Source organism: Cuculus canorus, chromosome 2, assembly GCF_017976375.1.
Source record: "Cuculus canorus isolate bCucCan1 chromosome 2, bCucCan1.pri, whole genome shotgun sequence".
In the NCBI taxonomy this organism is placed as follows: domain Eukaryota; kingdom Metazoa; phylum Chordata; class Aves; order Cuculiformes; family Cuculidae; genus Cuculus; species Cuculus canorus.
In genome coordinates, this window is record NC_071402.1 from 154,047,817 (window position 1) to 154,066,481 (window position 18,665).

The 18,665-nt window shown below is 42.0% G+C and overlaps 1 protein-coding gene across 3 annotated transcripts in view; it reads left to right on the plus strand.

The window, feature by feature from the left end:
* Window positions 1–1,361: 1,361 nt before the first annotated feature.
* The window catches only part of XYLB (xylulokinase), a 97,611-nt gene continuing 80,307 nt past the window's right edge, over window positions 1,362–18,665 (plus strand). Inside the window, exons 1-8 of one of the 3 annotated variants that reach the window (XR_008448750.1) lie at window positions 1,362–1,608; window positions 4,977–5,059; window positions 5,957–6,026; window positions 7,434–7,514; window positions 9,206–9,292; window positions 10,796–10,924; window positions 11,907–11,972; window positions 15,721–15,793. Coding sequence is in view for 2 of the 3 variants with exons in the window: in XM_009558300.2 (XP_009556595.1) it covers window positions 1,564–1,608; window positions 4,977–5,059; window positions 5,957–6,026; window positions 7,434–7,514; window positions 9,206–9,292; window positions 10,796–10,924; window positions 11,907–11,972; window positions 15,721–15,793 (634 nt within the window). In the remaining variant the exon portion in view is untranslated. Of the gene's footprint in view, window positions 1,609–3,256; window positions 3,300–4,976; window positions 5,060–5,956; window positions 6,027–7,433; window positions 7,515–9,205; window positions 9,293–10,795; window positions 10,925–11,906; window positions 11,973–15,720; window positions 15,794–18,665 lie in introns of those variants that run through there. The other 2 variants (XM_009558300.2, XM_054059798.1) reach the window with 2 other exon arrangements.

Consider the following 18,665-nt stretch of genomic DNA (forward strand, 5'->3'; position numbering starts at 1 on the left):
GTCCAGGGCTTTGGCTACTCATAAAAGAAGTAGTTACTCTTACGAAAAGTGGAATATTTTTTTATTTCAGCTAAAGTAGAGTTAAGTTTCATCTAAGTTATTGTATTTTTGGAAGTTAGAAGGAACGTCCCTCTGATAGCAGGTTTTCTTTCAAAGAGTATTTTTCCAGACATCACTCATTCTTTGGAGATGATAACATCTTGTGTGAGGTATGATCTGTGCTGAACTGATGTCTCTATTGTAACGACCTGTGTTTGCAGTTGTTTCCCTATCTCAAATGCAAAGTCAGGCAGAACTGGCTCCAAAGCTCCAAATTAGGAAGAGATTTAACTGTTGTGAAGTTCATAATAACATTAAAATTAGTCCTTGGAAAGCAATAGAATATGCATAATTTTTCTGGGAAAATTTATACATATGCATGCAAGTGGGAAACATTCTGTAACTAGCTTTTGTCTCATTGCACATGATTGATGAAGATCAGTCCCTCATGTTGCCCAGGCCCATTCGCTTTCAAGAACCCTAAAATGAGGCTTAGAGAGTTTATTTGCCTGTATTTTCAGTATCACTACTTGGCTGTACTTACCGCACCGTGCTGCAGGGGATGTGAAATACACAGCCACCTCTACTCCAGGCTCAACAACCCCAGTTCCCTCAGCTGCTCCCCACAACCCAAGTGCATCCAGCCAGCTGCCATCACACAAACCACCTCCCAGAGGTTCTCCCTGCTCTGCAGCTCTGCCAGCAGCCCCTCCCATGGGCAGGAGGAATGTGGGCATCCCTGGAGATGTTCAGAAAACGCATAGATGTGGCACTTTGGGACATGGTTTAGAAGGCATGGTGGTATTGGGCTGATGGTTGGACTGGATGATCTCAAGAGGTCTTTTCCAACTTAAATGATTCTATGATTCAGAGGAGGGTACAATGATGAGGCTGGAGCACCTCAGCTATGAGTACTGGCTGAGAGAGTAGGGGTTGTTCAGCCTGCAGAAGAAAAGGCTCTGAGGAAATCTTATAGTGGCCTTGTAGTACTTAAAGGGACATACAAGAAAGCGGGGGAGGGAATTTTTACAAGGACATGTAATGATAGGACTAGGGGCAATGGCTATAAATTAAAGAGGGGCAGATTTAGATTAGACATTAGGAAGAAATTCTGCACTACGAAGGTGTTGAGCCACTGGCACCGGTTGCCAGGGAAGCCGAGGATGCCCCATCCCTGCACGTGTTTAAGGCCAGGCTGGATGAGGCTTTGAGCAACTCTGGTGGGAGGTGTCCCTGCCCGTGGCAGGGGGCTGGAACTCCATGACCTTTAAGGTCCGTTCCAACCCAACCCATTCTTTGATTCCAGGCTGGGCGCTGCAGGCTGCTCGGCTGAGTGCTGAGCAATCCCGCACAGCAGCAACCCCACCGCCGCTGGTGCCAAACGATCCCCAGGGTTGTAAGGCTTCTGGCCGCCTCGAGCACCGCCTGCTCTCCGGTCCCCCGTCCCGCCGCCCCGCGGGGCCGGGCTGAGCCGCTCCCGCCCGGGGAGGCTGGGCTTCGCAGAGCCACCGCCCGCCCGGCGCCATGGCCGCTCCCTGCTACCTGGGCTGGGATTTCAGCACGCAGCAGGTACGGCGGCCGCCCCTCTCCCCGCCCCAGCTCGCCTCTCCCCCCGCGCTGCCGGCGGGGCTGCCCTGGCGCCTGCGCTGCCCACGGACAGCGGCCTCGCCACCCCTCGGGCTGCGGGGAGGGCGGGCGGCGAGCCCCGGGGTGGCTCTACAGCATCCCTCGCATCCCCCGCGTCTGACGGGGAGAGGAGGACCGTGCTGCTTCTCCCGCATCCCCCTCACAGGGAGAGGAGGACCGGGCTGCTTCTCCCACAGCCCCCTCACGGGGAGGGGCAAGGACCAGGCTGCTTCCCCTGCATCTTCCCAGTATGGCTTCACCGGGGGCAAGTCCTGTCTGACCAACTTAGTGGCTTTCTATGATGGGGTGACCGCAGCAGTGGACATGGGTGTTTACCGATGGATGTGATCGATCTAGACTTCTGTAAAGCCTTTGACACGGTCCCTCACAACATCCTTCTCTCTAAATTGGAGAGAGATGGATTTGATGGGTGGACGGTAAGGTGGATAATAAACTGGTTGGGTGGTCATATTCAGAGAGTAGTGGTCAATGGCTCAAAGTCCAGATGGAGATCTGTGACAAGTGGTGTTCCTCAGGGGTCCGTACTGGGACCAGTGCTGTTTAATATCTTCACCAATGATATTGACAGAGAGATTGAGTGCAGCCTCAGGAAGTTTGCAGGTGACACCAAGCTGAGTGGTGCAGTTGCCACACTGGAAGGTTGGAATTAGGATGGGATGTTATCCAGTGGGACCTGGACAGGCTGGAGAAGTGGACCTGTGAGAACCTCATGAGGTTCAACAAAGCCAAGTGTAAGGTCCCACACGTGGGTCACGGCAATCCCTGTTTTCAGTACACGATGGGGGATGATGTTCTTGAGAGCAGCCCTTCAGAGAAGGACTTGGGGGTGCTGGTTGATGAGAAGCTTGACATGACCTGGCAATGTGCACCCACAGCCCAGAAGGCCAACCGTATCCTGGGCCACATCAAAAGAAGCGTGGCCAGCAGGGTGAGGAAAGTGATTCTGCCCCTCTCTTCCTCTGTTGTGAGTCCCCATCTGGAATACTGTGTCCAGTTCTGGAATCCTCAACATAAGAAGGATATGGAGCTGTTAGAACAGGTCCAGAGGAGGGCTACAAAGATGATTGGAGGGCTGGAGCACCTTCCCTGTGAAGACAGGCTGAGAGAGTTGGACCTGTTCAGCCTGGAGAAGGCTCAGAGGGGATCTTATAGTGACTTTCCAGTACCTGAAGGGGGCCTACAGGAAAGCTGGAGAGGGGCTATTCATAAAGGCTTGTGGGGACAGGACCAGGGGTCATGGGTATAAACTGGAGAGGGGTAGATTTAGGGTAGACATTAGGAAGAATTTCTTCACTATGAGAGTGGTGAGACACTGGCACAGGTTGCCCAGGGAAGTTGTGGCTGCTCCATCCCTGGAGGTGTTCAAGGCCAGGTTGGATGGGGCCTTGGGCAGCCCGATCTAGTGGGATGTCCCTGCCCATGGCAGGGGGGTTGGAACTAGATGATCTTTAAGGTCCTTTCCAACCCAAACTATACTATGATACTATGAATCCTGAAAATGTGCCGGTCCCTACATACAGACTGCATGAAGACTCCTCTGCCTGTGGCATCAAGCACTATGAACCGGGATTTCCAACCAAATCTAGATTTTCAGTGTCCTTGCATGAATCAAGGTTAGTAGGATTATGAACTTGGATGATGAGGTTACTTCTTGCGATTTTGATTTGTTGTGACAATCAAGCTTTACTGCACTGCAAATAGAAACCCTGCCCAAGTTGCATGTAGGTCTGAGTATGTTTAAAAAAGGTCTATGAGTAGAAATCACTTCATTACAGCTGTGCTAAAGTTTGGGAGCTTGAAAAGGGAGATCTTTTAATACTTAAAGCAGGCCTACAGGAAAGCTAGGGAGGGGCTGTTGATTAGGGAATGCAGAGACAGGATAAGGGGGAATGGTTTTAAGATGAAAGGTGAAAGATTTAGATAAGATAATAGGCAGAAATTTATTCCTGTGAGGTTGGTGAGGCATTGGAACAGGTTGCCCAGAGAAGTTGTGGATGCCCCATCCCTAAGAATGTTCAAGGCCAGGTTGGATGAGGCTTTGAGCAACCTGATCCAGAGGGAGGTGCCCCTGCCCACAGCAGGGAGGATGGAATGGGATGATTTTGAGCATCCCTTCCAACCTAAGCCATTCTATAAAAGACACATCGAAGTTAGGTTGATTGAACGTGTTTTAAGGGTCCAGGCTGCAGGCAGAAAGCCAATTAAGCTGCAGTGGGTCAAAACCATTTTAAAGTCAGCACAGGACATCAGGCTGGTAATAAGTTATGCTAGTGCATAAATAACAGCCCTACATTCATGTGGCTAAAATAAGGATGGCCTTGTTATTTCAATACAGCTCGTTGAGATGACTTAGTCTTTATAGGCTTTCTTTTTTTTGTCTGTTCCTTTAGCAGCAGTTTGCACTTTCCCTTGTTCAATTATGTGCTGAATGTGAGCTACCTTCTCTCTCTTCTTCTAGGCAGTTTATGTTTTTCTTCTGTACTAGTTAAAGATCTCTGATCTAGTTAAAGAGATCCCTGCTCCTGCATGATGGTTGGACTGGATGACCTGTAAAGCTCCCTTCCAACTCAAAGCACTCCATGATTCTGCTCTGTGATTCTAACTTGAGTGAATAGAGAGGAGGAAAGTTTTTGGTGCTCTTCAGTTTGTGCTTCAAAGAAAGCTCAGCTTTATGGATTTACCTGTTTGGGATGTTGCTTTCCGTATAATACAGAAGCTCACAGTACACTTTTGTAATGCCCTCTGAGCTTTGCCAGCGTGGTAGAGTTTGATTTGCTCACCATTTAGGGAGCAGGGAAGGTGTTTAATGTATCCTAAGGGTATGTTAGGTTCATTGGTAAGATGGACCAAAAAAAATGGATTAGAGGGGGGAAAAAGCACATGGCATATTTAATCTGAGATAGTATATCATAGAAAAGTTTGGGTTGGAAGGGACCTTAAAGATCATCCAGTTCCACCCCCTCTACCATGGGCAGGTCACGTCCCACTAGAGCTATGAACCTGTTAATTTGTTTGCAGTTCTTCAGCAGATGTCTGCATCTTGATCTTGTGAAATTGTAGAGAAAATGGGGAGGAAAATGCAAGCAAATATGCATGTTACTAAATTGGTCGCGTGCTGGAAATTCACATACCCTTGTTTCATGTAAAATTATGCCCATGCTTTCAGCAGGTTGTGTGCATTGGGGTGATCTTTCCCATTTTGTCTGTGAGAATTGATTTAATACAAATGAGTTATCAGTGTTATTTAATTATTGTTAGTTTTTGTTAACATCCTGGTTTATGTCTTCTAGCTGAAAGTCATTGCTATTGATGAACAGCTGAGAGTCATTTATGAGGATAATGTTCATTTTGATAAAGACCTTCCGGAATTTAAGTAAGGCTTTTTATATTTTACTTGGGTAATATAATATAGAACTTTGGGGATTGGCACTGGGGAGTGGTTGCCCTCTTTGGTCTCATTGATATGCGTGGAAGCATGGAAATAGTTCATGCCAAGTTCATGCTTCATAGTTGGTAAGAGGAGTATGTGCTCTTGCCTTCATTGCTGTGTAAATACGGCAAGAATTCCAAACAGGAAATTAAAAAAAAAAATCAACCCCACAGTATTATGTGTAAATCAACCAAATTTATTTTTCTTTTGGGACTTCAGACTTGTGGGCATGACTGTTTCTTTTTGGGACACAGAAGTAAGCACCACTTTTGTGTCAGAGTGGAATGCTGTGATAACAGCAAGTGAATTGAATGAAGGGAACTCCAAAAAGGCATTTGCAGACAAATTCAATGGTTCCAAGTCTCACAATATAAGATGTAGGATGACAGTGTTTGTTTACTTCAGTTAATAGACTAGAATGTATGTCCTCTGTGGTCGCAAGTTTCAGTGAAGTACATTTACTTGATGGTTTAACAGTAAAATTTGAATTTCATTTTCTAGATTCAAGCCACTAATGGTAACAGTTAGGAAACTTAGAAATCTAACTATGAATTAGATAGAGCCAATGAGCAGAAACAGCATTGGAGTCTATCACAGATCTTACTGCAGGATCGGAGCCTTTCCTTGCAAACTATTTACTTTGCAGCTGGGTCAAACGTTTCTTGTGTTGCCTCCTAGGAGTTGGCTTTCACGCTTTCAGGTTTCAAATGCTGACTTTATCCTTGCTTTCAACATAAAAGCATTGCAAACTCTCTTTGGTTATTAATAAACGTGAAGAACTTTGCTTGGTGCTGAAAAAATTGCTGAATTTACCAAGAGAAATTACTTTTTTTCTTGTAGGACTCAAGGTGGAGCTTATATTCACAGTGACAGACTGACAGTCACTTCTCCTGTGCTTATGTGGGTCAAGGTATGAACACATTTCATGTAGTTTGACTTCTTCCGTGCTGTTATTGAAATGGAAATGTATTCCAAGCAATAGTGAAACTCATCATTCAAATCAACATGGTCCTTTTGCTTGTATTCTGTTTCTTCTGAGTGTTATTCTGTGTCTTTGGTATGCAAATATTTGTGCTATCAGAAAACATAGTGGAAATTGCTAACATTTTGAGGGTTTTGTTTGTTGTTTCTTCGCTCTCTACTATTACAGCATTGTATGTGTGATTAATCCTTCCCTGACTTCCAAAAAAGACTATTCTTTTTTTCTCTCATCTTGTTTCCTACACCAAAAGGGCAGCTGTGTTTTTGCTTTTGTAGTATCCAGGTTACTTACACTGTTCTCTTAGAATAACCTTTGCTAACCAACTGAAGTCTCAAATGGTAAATGGTTCGAGAGCAGTTTATTCAGTGATTCCTAGTCACTTTGACTGGTGTTTGTTTTAAAATGCAAAATTCTTTTCTATGTTAAAAGAAGACCTTCCTTGCTTCTGTGTGGGTTCTGCAATGCTTGCTCTCACATGATATTGTATAAATGTCTTACTAATGTGATTTGATTCCTTTGTGAAGATATTTGAAAGGTCACAGAACTCTTGGCTGGTGATCCATGGTACCTGACAAAGGTTTGGTAAATGGGGTTGCAACTGGTCTTTTGAACCATAATGAAAAGGAATAGTTTAATTATTAAATTAATAATATGATGACATAGGTTTGTGATGTTTCTTGGGAGACACTGAAGTCTTGCAGTAGCCCGTTTGTCAAGATGGTCTGTGAAATGCTGATCTGAATGAAACTATGTAAAGTTAGATTAATTTTTGGTTTTAAACTTCAGTAAAATATGGCAAGAACCAAATGAACCTAGGTGCTTAAAGTGCTAAAATTCACTTGAATTAGTTTTACATTAAAAGGACCATGAGTTTTCAGCCTGCAGCGGGGTCAGTGGTGTTGGGGATACATCACCTCTTGTAGGACAGGGTGCAGAGTGTACCTCATTAAGATTTCATAGATTTCCAAAGGTTAGAACAGGAAATGATAATCCTGCTTTGTGCCTAGCATTATTAAAAGTGGCTTTTTAATGAACTGGAATTCTTTAATCCTTGCTTCTTATTTAGGTTTCAAATAATGGATCTTTGTGGTTCAGCGTGTTTAAAGATATCTTTTTTTTCCTCTGTGTGATTCAAGTTTTCTTTTTTTGACTCTTACTTAGTAAATGAATTTATGCAGCTTCTTGAGAAATCCATAGTCATTAGATAATTTTTCATTATCTGCCAATGAACGCTTATCAGTGATGACATGAATTTACTGTTTCATTCTAGAGATTATGAGTATGCATAATTTGATAGCTCATTACAGTCATTCTTGATTCTGTTTGTTCCTGTAGGCTCTAGATATGATTTTGGAAAAGATGAAATCTTCAGGCTTTAACTTCTCTCAAGTCAGAGCTTTGTCTGGTGCCGGCCAGGTTAGTGTATAAAGAAAAAAAATCATTTTTGCTATATTTTTCAATAAAGTATAAGATATAGTGATAAATGCCATTTAAATAATTGTGTTGCTGAAGACCATGATGACATCAAATAAGACCAAAGCTTCTATATAAGCGCCCATTAAAAGACATGTTCCTCAGGGGAACTTAACGTTTGAAGGGCACAGAGCAATAGCTAAGACATAGTGCAAGTGGAGGTTTACAGTCCAGTTGTTTAGATCAGTATAGTATGTCAATTAGTTGGTTTCCTATTGTTTAAATTCTTTGTTCATACAGATTCTGAAATGACTGGAGTAATTTTGAATTTCAGCATACCCAAGTGCTTGTGGAAATGGGGTAGGAAAACCAGGTAGGAAAACTGTGAGGAGTACAGTTTGCCAAAGGCAGAGTTAACATCCTCTTGAGCACATATTTTATTGGCTAGGATAGACATCTAACAAAGAACCACAAAAGCCAAATTATGATTGTCTTTGCGGACATAACAAAGATGCTGCCGTGATTTAACCTGTAGTGCATAATGCCTTTTTTTCTGAGATTTGTAAGACCCATCCTGACATCCAGTCGGTTAGCCTGATACTCTGGTAAAACAAGGAAGTCTTCTATAACTTTCACAGGTGATACTCAGGGTGAGGACAGCACCAAAGTGATAGCTAATATTTAGGCTATTAATCTTGAAATATCTGAGACTAATTAGTCAAAACTCTTGCTTTGATCTTCATGTTTCATTGAATTCAGTTGAAAGTCTGAGCCAAGTATCTGAAAATCTTAGCCAGTATTAAGGCTCTGTTGTGAGTTTTTCAGTGGAGCAGAAGTTAGGGACTGCCAAGTAACCCCAGCTTACTGGAGTGAAAAAAGGAAGTGCATTTCCAGATTGCCTGGATTCCCTTCATTTTATCTGTCTTCCAACAAGCGGGGAGTATCAACTTGATGCTATATTCAGATTCTTTCAGGCAAAACAGATTTCATTTAGCTACCCTCTTCTAGCCGATATTGAGTGTTTCTGCAGAGGTGCACTGATGTGCCAGAGTTTGTACCAAAGAACTGGCGGAGATGGGAAATACAATCTGGATTGCCTTAGGGTCAAGTCCTCTGTGTGCAGGGGGTTCTCTGTACACTTGGTGTCATCAGAACTGCTGAGTAGGTCACTGGGTGGAGCTTTGCAGATTGCCTAAGTTGTCCTGCAGGTGCACACTTAGAGATACATGGCTTGAGGAAGCTGCCTGAGATATGGAGCTTAAATAACCTCGATATTGCATAGTGTGTTAGTGGTGACTGGGCAGGTATGTAACTGAAGAATCTGGGGGCTCTGCTGAAATAGCACAGAACTAACAGCCTTGACCATGGAGCCATGGCTCCAGCTCAAGAAAGTATCTAATGCCATGAATTAGCAACATAATAATAATAATAATAATAATAATAGTAATAATGGCTCCCACTAGAAATTTCTATAGTTCTGAATCACTGTTGTCTCTCAACTCCCACGTTTACTGGTATAGTATATGCTTTGTTCAGTCTTAAAGAGTCTTCTAGTGAGGCACTTGATTTGAAAAGGTGCAGTTTTCTCCTAGTTTAGAGAGTTCTCTGTCCTTTAGAATTTGAAATTCAGATCAAGATATGAACTCTGCGGCTTGGGAGGGCATCTCTAACTTCTGGTTTTGTGCTTTCTACAGCAACATGGGAGTGTATACTGGAAAAAAGGAAGCATCCAAATTTTAAAGAACGCATCATCCGAACTACCTTTACATCAATCACTAAAGGTAACATGCCTAAAAGAGCTTTGAAGGGAGAGCTGCACTGTTGTTTTTCTGATCCTTACACATTGCTTTTCTCCTTGCAAACCTTTCCTCTTGTTTGGCTGAATTGTACGTCCCTGCAGTGTAGGGTGAAATGTGCTGGCTATTTTTTCAGTCCCAGGGCTTTTGACACTTACTGTTCTCCTGATTGACAATATGTATTGTTGTAAAAGCTTACAGGTGCCACTGGGCATCCCAGGATCTTTCTGTGTCAGAGTAACAGCCTGTTTGTTCTTTCAGGAAATGTCATATTTTTGTAAACAGCCTGTAACTATTTTAGAGGTTTTTTTTAATAATCATATTAACTAAAAATTGTGGTGAAGAGTATCTTACCTGAGTTGACTTGCAGTGCTTATCATTTCATTAGAAAATGTTTTTTGTAAAAAAGTGAGTTTACACTTACTTCTGAAATGCTGGAAGTATAATGCCACGTGGACGCAGACTCCTAACAAGTACATTGTTGAACCTCAGCACATTTTGTGTGCATGATTGGTAGGTTTTGAACATAGACTTGATATACTTTTCTTTAAAAAGAGGAGTAGGGATGTATCGGCTTTCTTCTTGAAGACCCTTACCTTCCTTACTTAAAGATCAGAAAGGACAGCTGTATATTGAAAGGGAGACATTTGTGTTACTTGTGTGTTAGATGATTGGTTTTGCAAGTATCTCATCTACTCACGGAAATGGATTTAAAATGCTCTCTGGTGATGTACTTAGCCCCAGTTGCATTTCCAAATGGTTGTGCCAGTCATTAAAGAGAAACCTGTTAGGAAAGCTGTGGAAAGATAATACGATTGTTTAAAGAGGAGCTCTGAAAAGTGGGGCTAAACTTAGAATCATTAATGTTGGAAAAAACCTCTTAAGACCATGAAATCCAACTGTCAGCTCAACACCACTGTGCCTACCAAACCATGCCCCAGAGTGCCACATCTACACATTTTTTGAACTCCTCAAGGGATGGTGACTCTACCACTTCCCTCGGCAGCCTGTTCCAATGCTTCACCACCCTTTCAGGAAAGAAGTTTTTCCTAATATCCAGTCTACACCTCACCTGGCACAACTTGAGGCCATTTCCTCTCGTCTTGTCACTTGTTACTTGGGAGAAGAGACCAACACCCACCTCGCTACAACCTCCTTGCAGGTAGTTGTAGAGACTGATAAGGTCTCCCCTAAGCATCCTCTTCTTCAAGCTAAACAGCACCAGTTCCTTCAGCTGCTCCTCATAGCACTTGTGCTGCAGACCCTTCACCAACTTGTATAAAAGACCCCATGGCTTTGGCTATTAAAGGGCTGTACTGAGACACTGTGCTGCAAGGCTATGTGGAGTACACATCGTGCTGCAGTTTGTAAAATAACAGCAGGAAAAGCCTGTTGCTTCCCCAGCCACACATACTGCTGTGTTGCTATTACTCTAGCAGGGACTTCTTAGACATCAGACTTACTAATAAAGGATATTGTTTGTCATAGACTTGTTTTTCAGTCAGCAATAGCCCCATCTGGATGGATTCTAGCACAGCTTCCCAGTGCAGCGCTCTGGAGAAAGCCGTGGGGGGAGCACAGCGCCTAGCGAGTATCACTGGCTCTCGAGCCTATGAGGTAAGGAGCAAGGAAGAAGGTTCTTGGCAGCCTCCTGTCAGAAGCAGTTCTGCCATTACGGTGGTGCCACAGCAGATAATGATGAGCCATTAACTATGAAAGAGAGTTTTTGAAGCAACTCCCATGATACTGTGCTTTGCAGTAGTCTCATAAAGAAAGATGTGGGAGTTTTGAAGTGAAATGAAGCAAATCCTGGAAATTTTGCTGGAAGAGCTGTTGCATTTGCCCGGTGGTTCTGGAATACAGTGTTTGGTGGTCGTGTTTACAGTCTCAGTGCCTGATTCTCCCCTAGGAGCTCCTGTGCAGCCAGGTTTCCATTGGGATGGCAATCCAGTTTGTTACTGTTGGCTCAATAGAATGAGGCTCTAACCTCCCAAATTGCTGATTCTCTTTTTGAATCATTAGGCAAGTTTTACGGCCAGTGTTGAACTCGGACTTTGCATGCCACTAACGGTTTATTTGTAACTTGCTGAAGTTTAAGGTTCCAACATTGGAAGTTTTTTGTTATTTGGTATAATACGGGGGTGAAAAACAATTATTCTTACAACTATTATTAGCCTGTCCTGGAGTTGCTTCTTTGAGTGTAAAACTTCCTGCTTTGCTCCCCATTCAGCTGCCTCAGAGAGGTAGAGGTTGTGTAGCCTAAACCTTTTCAAGGTTTTGAAGGCAGCATTTATATTATACTGGTTCCTGTTCACAAGAATAAGTGTGATTCATTCCATTGAACTGTCATTTCTGAAATATAAATTATGGATAGTAATGCTTTTTCACATGCTTTTTTTCAAAAGGTGAGCAAAAGTCTCATAATGAGACTATGCGTTATAGCCTGTTTAGTGCGGATTGCCTGCTGTGTGCTGACTTTCATCATGCATCAGGCAAATTAAATATCCAAAGTGCAATGTACTGAACTCATTACACAGAGTTAATGATTATTGACTCCATTTAGGGTTTGTGTTTCTAAGCATTTGCATTTCTTTTTCAGCGTTTTACAGGAAACCAGATAGCAAAGATTTACAGCCAGAATCCTGAGGTCTACATGCAAACTGAGGTTGGCTCAACTTCAATGGGCTTATTGGAAAACGTGGTTGAAAAATCTTTTAAAATTAATTTTGTGGGGATGTCAGACTTTTTTTGCTAAAGAATATTTTGATTCTTTTATTTGGTTTTAGGATGAAAATTGAAGATTTGATTATTTTAATTTTGGTTTTGTTAAATTGTTGGTCATTGGGTAGATAGAATCATAGAATCATAGAATAGTTCGGGTTGTAAGGGACCTTAAAGGTCATAGAATCATAGAATGGTTAGGGCTGGAAAGGACCTTAAAGATCATCTCGTTCCAATCCCCATGCCATGGGCAGGGACATCCCACTAAAGAAGGCTGCCCAAGGCCCCATCCAGCCTGGCCTGGAACACCTCCAGGGATGGGGCATCCACAACTTCCCTGGGCAACCTGTGCCAGTGTCTCACCACTCTCATAGTGAAGAAATTCTTCCTAATGTCTACCCTAAATCTACCCCTCTCCAGTTTATACCCATGACCCCTGGTCCTGTCCCCACAAGCCTTTATGAATAGCCCCTCCTCAGCTTTCCTGTAGGCCCCCTTCAGGTACTGGAAGGTCACTATAAGGTCTCCTCTGAGCCTTCTCTTCTCCAGGCTGAACAGGTCCAACTCTCTCCGCCTGTCTTCACAGGGAAGGTGCTCCAACCCTCCAGTCATCTTTGTAGCCCTCCTCTGGACCTGTTCCAACGCTCCATATCCTTCTTACATTGAGGATTCCAGAACTGGACACAGTATTCCAGATGAGGACTCACAACAGAGGAAGAGAGGGGCAGAATCACTTCCCTTGCCCTGCTGGCCATGCTTCTTTTGATGTGGCCCAGGATACGGTTGGCCTTCTGGGCTGTGAGTGCACATTGCCAGGTTATGTCAAGCTTCTCATCAACCAGCACCCCCAAGTCCTTCTCTGCAGGGCTGCTCTCAAGAACGTCATCCCCCGTCGTGTACTGAAAATGGGGATTGCCCCGACCCAGGTGCAGGACCTTACACTTGGCCTTGTTGAACCTCATGAGGTTCTCACGTGCCCACTTCTCCAGTCTGTCTAGGTCCCTCTGGATGACATCCCGTCCTAATTCCAACTTAACTCCAAAGATCATCTAGTTCCAACTCCCCGGTGATGGGCTGGAACATGTTCCACTAGATCAGGCTGCCCAAGGCCCCATCCAGCCTGGCCTTGAACACCTCCAGGGATGGGGCAGCCACAACTTCCCTGGGCAACCTGTTCCAGTGCCTCACCACTCGAGCATCAGATACAGCTGATCAATTTTTATCTCAAATGTTACTCTTAACACAGTGGAACTCATTGGATCTCACCTTTGTGGAAGAAGGTTTAAGAAATAGACTTTCATTTGGTGATAAATTTTTATTTCCATCAGTTTGAACAGAAGTGGATAATTAGACACACAGTTGAAATTTTCACGTCTGGAAATGGCCATTTGCATGAAGAAATGTGGTTACTCTGCCTTACAAAGCTGGCATTCTTGCAGGTGTAGGAAAAAAAGCTGCAATTGATTCCAGACTTTTTTTTTGTACCTTTTGGTTTGAGGAGCTACTTTGATTCTATTGTTGCAAACAAATTGCATTGTCTAGTTGGTTTCCTTCTGATTGTTAATTTTCAGAAATCAGCTTGCAATTCCATTACTGTCACAGATTGTTGAATCTGCATCTAGCTGTGACTTAAATGCCATGGGTTGAATCAAGGTGCAAAATCCATGCAAATATGATGTATATGAGGGAAGGGCTCCTGTACTGTGATTAGAATATGCCAAACATCTAGACCAGTAAGCCAGGCTGCTCGTGTTTTTGTGTTACTGCAGTTCTTGATAGTATTGATGATAATTTTTTTCATCATAGAATGATTTGGGTTGGAAGAGACCTTAAAGATCATCCAGTTCCAACCCCCCTGCGATGGCCAGGGACACATCCCACTGGATCAGGTTGCTCAAAGCCTCAAGACAGTCTCTTTGAAACCTCCAGGGATGGGGCATCCCCAGCTTCTATGGGCAGCCTGTGCCTCAATGCCCTCACAGGAAAAAATTTATTCCTGATATCTAATCTAAATTTCCCCTCTTTCAGCTTAAAATGGTTAACCCTGGTCCTATCACTACAGTCCCTGATAAACAGCCTCTCCCCATCTTTCCTGTAGGCCACCTTTAAGTACTGGAAAGTTACTGTCAGGTCTTTTTAGTGGCTTTTAAAATCGGACCGCTTGGGGACTTCACAGGGAAGTGAGTTGCAAAGTTGACTCTGTATTTTGTGGGAAAATGCTTCTTTTTTCCACCTATTCTTTCTTAAGTATGCATTCTATAATCTTTTATGCTCGTAAGTCCTGGGGGTGAAACAGAACACTAAAACAGTCTGATCATAAGCTTAAAACTAAATTTGAAGAAAAATGCTTTAGTGGAGGGGAAGTGGGTCTGTGAAACCAAGAACTAGCCAGACGAAGCTCAGACTTCGAGGGCTGGTTGCACTGATGGCACCTGTTAGCAGTAAAGGATATGCAAGATACTGTGTTCAGGCACAAATTATCTCTGTGATAGAGTTGCTCCTGGGGACCCTCAGGAAGCACTTAGCAGCTTGGCAGCTGCAATGACATGTGGAAGGTGAATGTTTTTCCTTCTCTAGGTCAGCTTGCTAAACTGGCTGATGCACAGTTTAACTTCATCCTTTTCCTTCCATTGCAGGCAGCTAGTGCCCACTGGGGCACCACAGAAGGTAGGCCTTCGTTATCTCAGCACAATGTGATATATTCTTGGGGAGAGATGCATGAAGAGCATCATTAAGTTTCCTGGCCATTATAACCACCTCTTAGAGCTCTAGCTCTAGTCCACCTTTGAATGCTGTGTGAAGCAGTGGTTTTGTGATTGTTAATAAAAAATCTGTCAGTGCTGACTTGATCCACCAGTAGAGATTTGATTCTGATTAGTTATTGAGTGACAATCCTATTTCTTCTGAGTTAGTCAGAGTACACAATAAGGAATTTGTCAGGTTTTTATGCCAGCTTCTTGGGAACATATAATATTTGATCCTGCAGAAAGCTTGGCAGTAGCCAGTTAACTTGGTAGTTTTCTAGCAGATCTGTAGTGCAGGCGAGGTTGTGTTAGCTCAGTGCTTTGTCATGTGGCCAGGGTGTTTTTGGGCTGGTACCAGGAGCCTTGTAGCTGGAGCATTGCTGGAAGGTACCCTGAGGCAGAGCTGCAGGTTGTGGTTCAGTGCAAAGCTCATTATTACCAGCTCCTGGGAGTAACTCCTGGGAGGTTTGGGGTCTCAGCTGGGAGAAAGGTAAGAGTTCACATGAAGGTGCTAGCAGAGCCTTGCCTGAGCTGCCAGAAAGCTTACAGACCTGTGTTCTGGGTTGCCCAGTGCATTTCCAATGCTGCCAACATACAGGTGGTTTTATTGTTGGTGTTTTTCCTTGAAATGAAATTCGGTGAAACACGGAAGTTGTGAATTATTTCATGTTAGCATAGAATATACTAATATACTAGGTGTATTTTGCATGTTTCAGAATGCAAAGCTATTAACAGCTTTTATTTTGGGGCTACTTTTAGATTGATATCTGCTGTATTACTTAGGCAGTAAAATAGAACTGAATAATCCTTCCAGGATTGTTTTTTTTTGGTGCTTTCTGGGCCTAACATTAAGCGTCTATTAACATTTGCTGCTTCCAATTACTTAAATATTTACTTTCTTTGAAGGGAATACTGTTGGGACTCACTACCTCACATTTTTCCTTTCAGAGAATCTCTTTGGTTAGTAGTTTTGCAGCTTCCCTTTTCCTCGGAGCTTATGCACCCATTGATTACAGTGATGGTAAGTGTGTGTGCTTTTCTTGTAGTAACAATTCAACAAGGAAATTTTCCTTTCCATCTCCACCTTACAGCAAAGAAGGACAGGGTCTCTGCTATTTATTTGCAGTCTTTAAACTTTAATGACAAGTATATTAGACTTCAAGCTAAGTTACTCCTTTCAATTTGTTGCTACTCTTAATAGTGCTGTCAGCTGTACTTATTTATCTCCATTGTACTATGATTCCCATTTCTATGAAATGGATCCACGGAAAATACTCTTGAATGAAATTGTACCTTTTGTCATTACTTTATGATGTGTAAGGGAATGTTGAAGTATCTTTTTAAGAGTGTGAGAAAGCATGAGAAAGTTGTGGATTTTTAAGCCAGGTTTCATAGTTCTGATATTTGTTCTTTGGTTTTACTGTTTTAGCTCTGAGTTGCACAGAATGGTAACGAGAGGTATATTGTGATTACTTCCCCCCACCTAACTGGAGTATGGATCTGCAGCAGAAATATCTTTTTGAAATGAGCCATAGAAAAAGAATAAACCAAGCAAAAAAATTCCAAACTCAGTAAAAAAAAAAAATTAACCTTCCATATATCTATTCATTATAAGACAACAAGGTGACAAGGCTAGTGTCTCTCTTTTCTGTTGTGTGTTATCTCAGTTATCCAGCTTTTAAATGGCAATTATAAAAGAAACCATTTTCCTGGGAGCTATGCTATTGCTTCTAAATAGCATTTTTGATTCCTGCTCTGAAACTAAGAGAAGGTACATTTCACAGCTGAAAGGTTAGACAACAAAGCTTTCTAAGGAATTTTTGCATTATAGAGCCATAGTTGACACCCATATTTTAAGACCAACTCATTTTTTCCCCTTCATTGTTTCCTCGAAGCTCCTAGGCACCTCAATTTCAGCTAATGAACAACTTATTGAGTATCAGATTTCCCAGTTATACTTGAGATCTTAAAAATTGCATGGCAATTCGTGCCTATTTTGCAGCAGTTGTGAGATTATTACATCTGTCTTCTGGTCCTGCTCTGTTAGCCATGTATTTTCACACCTGAATTTTATTTTTTTATATATTATTGGTTACAGTAACTCTTTGGAGATTTGCATCTTGCTCCTCAGGCCCAAATATGGAGCACATCAGCTGCTTAGCAAACCACAGAACCAGCTTCATCTACTGCAATTTAGACACAGGTGGTTAGATTTTGAAGGTACTTTTTCTGATGAGAAATAAGTTGATTTTTTTTTTATTTTTATTTTTCAGTGACGGTGAAGTGTTAATTTGGATTCAAATGTTTAAAATTTTAAACATTAAAAAAGTCTTGTTCTTTTGGTTTTTTTTGATTTGGTAATGTAACTGCTCAAAAGCAAGAGAGAGAAAGCCATGCTGCTTCAGTTTCAGAACATGAAATATTCTGTGTCTAGTTGAAAACCAGAACATTTTAAACTAAAAGTAAAAATCTACTAATTGGAAAATTTTCTTAGAAAATGTGTTGCATTTTTTTCAGGCATCTGTAGGAGAGCCTGTTCTGTTTTACCTCTGGATATTTTCAGGACTTGAATAAATGCTACATGCTCTGAAGAGTAGATAAGATTATTAAATCTTTGTGTGAAAAAAGATAAGAGAACTAATCAGGATGTTATAGTTCTTTTTTACAAGACAAAAGATTTTTTGGCATTGTAAGCTATATTTTATCTTGTTTGTTCCTTTCTTCTGTTAACATAATGAGAGAGAATTCTAATTCCAGTAATAAAATATAATTATAATGTATGCAGTAGTTATTTGGATCCAGCTGAAAAACTTGTTTTCTTGTCATTTACGATTTCTTGCAATTCACTTGGTCTTTTACATCACACCTGTATATTGTAGTTTAAATGCATCTCTCAAAATAATGTTCAGATAATAGACCTATTCTTCATTTCTGTAGGTTTAACTTCAGGTCATATCGTCTTTAAAAGACCCTGTCAAATTGTTTAGCTCTGCATGGTAACTTATCTCTCTGAATTTGCTGGTTATTGTGGGAAATGTGCTATGCAGTTTCAAGATGGGGTTTTTTTCCTTTTTAAAGGTCCAATCTTGTAACGTTCAAATTGCTGCTTGGGAATGGCTGAGCACCCTAGGTGATTGATTTGAAAAAAATCAAATTACATTCTGGTGCAATGAAGAATGATTTTCATTTATATTGTGCAGATGTTAAAAGTAAAGATACATTTGGGACCCAAACAACTTGAACACTTCAGGCATTGTTTCTTTTAGAAGACACCTTAAAGAACAGCCATTCAACTCTTGACCTAGAGAAGCTTTATCTTTTGAAATGCTTTTCTAAGAGCCTTAGGCAAATCACAGCTTAGTATACTTGTTTTTGTTGTTCTATCAAACAAGGATGCTTTGAACTGAAGAATTTCAAAGGAAAGCTTGGTGGGCTGAATTTACTCCTAAGGTAGCTCGCTAAGTGTCAGCACTTATACTGCTTATGATTTTAGCTAACTGGAAAGGCAATCCAGAGTGCTGTAATGCAGATGCACTTAGCTTTTCATAAAGGTATGCAAATATTGATCTTTAGTTTGTTGATTAATAAAACTAGTTAGTCTGCAGCTTTAGACTTTGTAATGAAAGACTTTGTTTCCCACCCTTCCCTCCCCCCAGTGTTGAAACACCAACACCTTTGTATATGTAGTAAATATTAGCAAGTCTTGATTGTGCTTCTGATCATTTTATGTTAAGTCAGTGGTGCTTGCAGTGAAATATGGAATCCTGCTTATCCCCGTATTGACCCTTTCCTCAGTCCTTATTAGATCATGGCCTTGGCTGTTGATATGTGGGGTATCCATCTGGAGTGACAAGTTGAAGAGCTGCCTGTGATTTTTTTTTTTTGTTTCCCTT